Raw genomic sequence first — 2,787 nt, 5'->3', positions numbered from 1 at the left:
GTATTCAAAATTCAACTCATGTTTGATGATAAATGACAATTTTCAAACCCGATATAAATAATATTTTTCCAAGTAATTAATGAGGAAACATGGTTTATATTTGGTATATATGATATATAATATAATGTTAGTGTTTAAATGTACCTACCATCTTTATTACTTTCAATAATTAATAATACAAATATAAATCACTACATGCTGTAAGCCGTACTACAGGTCGCGCGTCATTAATCTTGCAGTTATGACTATTCATAAACCTTGAAATTATTCGCATACGAACGAATTTCTCCGACGTATTGATAATAAAAACATTACAACGTAAACGAGGAGTTATAAAATGTTTTAGAAAGTCACATTGTTTCTATGAAAACATGAGTGTGTTTTTTAAAATAAGATTTATTTATATTATTTAGACGACATGGTTTTGTTCATAATATTTAATATTATAATTTACACGCATCTCATATTTGGTCTCAACGAAACCTTCAATTATGAAAAACTACACAAATTTGGATTAGGTCGTCCAATTATTTACAGGTATGTGCAGTACAATCAGAGTTATATGGAAACACAGTTTTTATTTTTACTATCAACAGTACCTTTAATTCATTATTATCGGCGAACCAATGCTTCGTTTGTATTTTCGATAGCTAGCGAAATGTTTAAAACCGGTGGCTTTAAAATTAATGTTTTAATTGTTCGTCAACGTCGCTCATCATATTCAGAGATTTTATATTGTAATTAATTTTTAAACACATTGCATTTAACGTAATATTCAGACGCAGGAATTATAATTACGAGTATCCCGAAGAACTGGTGACAAAGCGACCTGATTACATACGATCTCCATACAGAAATGTGTATCAAGGAGCTAGTCCAAACAAGGGTGACCGGAGGGTGTATAATAAAAGATTCCAATACAAGCCACAAGTTATGGGTCATAAAATAATTTGCAAAGGAGTGTTCGATTGTCCGGTATGTAAGCTCAGTAAGAAAGATATTTATTTTAATTGTACTTATATTTTGTTTGTGTTTTTTTTTTTAGAAAATTAACTTTTTAATAAAACCGTTGAAACATTTTTTAGATTTGGAAATAAAAATTAGATTTATTTGCCTATAAAACATTATTTTTTGTTAATCTATTTATATTCGTGTGAGAAGAGCTGGCAAAGATACTCAGTAGTTACTCTTTTTTGACATTTAAAAATACAGTAGTTAATTACAATTCTATGTGTGTGTAATATATCCTGCCTGGAAGACAACAAGTATTATTTCTACGATTTTTTATCGTCTGTATAATCTCGTATTGAATAATATTCCTTATTTAGCAATGTATTTTCTATAAATGATTTAAATTTATGAAACGGCAAAGTTAAAAATGTCTGTGGAATTTTAATATCTAATTAAGCGTCGTAAAATTACAGTAATAAAGAAGTTATGTTGACTGTAAAATGTATATCCATCTTACAATCCTTTTACCTACTAATGACTTTAATATTATCGTAGTAAGTGAGTAGTAACTTTTTTTTCAGCTAACGCATATAGCTGTTGAAACAAATGGTAGCATTCCAATAATATTCCGTGGAGGCGTGGGGTACAAATATTTTACGATTATAATAAGGGCAGATGCTGGAGACGAGCTCTCCGGGAGAGTGAGAGCTTTCTGTGCACGTTTAATAGGTGATAACACAACTGAGAAATAAATGCGTGGACTAAACGTTTATGAAAATATTAATATATTTAATGCTTTATAATAATATAAAGTGGCATAGCTAAGGGCCTTGGTGCGGCGGTGCATTGGGAATAATCTAAGTGGTTTAAATCTAAATAATAGTAAATATCATTTTTATCGAAACGATATGTAATTTAGTTTAAGTGGTATCTACTCAGATGGGCTTGCACAAAGACCACCAAGTAATTAGTATAAATATGTATTGTTCATTTAATAAGAAAAGCAATAAAATGTTTGTATACAAGCTATTTATTCAAAAATCCATAAATAAAAAGGCATTTTTTCAAAAGTTTGTCACGTGACACAAAACGCTCCTGATTGGCTGGGCTTATGATGAAGTCACTTTCTTGTAAACTTTGCTTTTCTACTATATGTACCACAGATTAAAATACAGGAAAGTGACGTCACCGACCCAATTGCAGCGCCATATTATCCAAGTAGCGTTTTTGCGCGCTATTTAAATATGGAATTTTTAATATGATATTTTTCGGCAAATATGTACTAGAAATGAAAAACACAACTTTTACTGGGTTCCTAAACGTCTACTAAATAATATAAAATGGATTTTAAAAACCAATCAAATAGACTAGGTATTTCTTCGGGCGGCCAATTGAATCAGCCAAGCCTTCTTGCCGTTACTACGGGCAATTATCTTTTATTTATCATAAGTCCAAGTGTTTTAACTGCAAGCGCTTTAGTAAATATAATTATCTACAAACATGGCGATATCTATAAATATTTGTTTCAGAATATCTTAATTACATTCAACTAGCTAGTAATTTAAGTCACCTTGTCCCTTCAAAGAATGAATTTGATGAAAATATTTATATTAACATCATGCTTATAATTATTGATTACTTAAGTTATTAAATAACTGTGATTACGTAGGTCAAGTATAATCTATCTATAAATAAAATAATAAAACAGATTAATGTGTTTTTTTAGAAAGATTAAACAGACCTTATAATTATTCTGTAACGAGAAACCAACTTATTTATACTGTGTAAAGTGGATGAGTTTGTTTGTTTGTTTGTATATGCTTATCTATGGTAACA

The 2,787-nt window shown here is 29.5% G+C and overlaps 1 protein-coding gene across 1 annotated transcript; it reads left to right on the top strand.

The window, feature by feature from the left end:
- Positions 1-264: 264 nt before the first annotated feature.
- On the top strand, positions 265-2,006 carry LOC124530687. Its single transcript, XM_047104942.1, has 3 exons — positions 265-537; positions 780-975; positions 1,533-2,006. Exons 1-3 carry the CDS (start codon positions 419-421, stop codon positions 1,701-1,703), a joined length of 486 nt encoding a protein of 161 aa, XP_046960898.1. The 5' UTR covers positions 265-418; the 3' UTR covers positions 1,704-2,006.
- The last annotated feature ends 781 nt before the right edge of the window (positions 2,007-2,787 follow it).

The sequence above is a fragment of the Vanessa cardui genome, chromosome 6 (genome assembly GCF_905220365.1).
Source record: "Vanessa cardui chromosome 6, ilVanCard2.1, whole genome shotgun sequence".
In the NCBI taxonomy this organism is placed as follows: domain Eukaryota; kingdom Metazoa; phylum Arthropoda; class Insecta; order Lepidoptera; family Nymphalidae; genus Vanessa; species Vanessa cardui.
The sequence above is the reverse complement of the archived record's forward strand: the minus strand, read 5'-3'. Positions and strand labels throughout refer to the sequence as shown.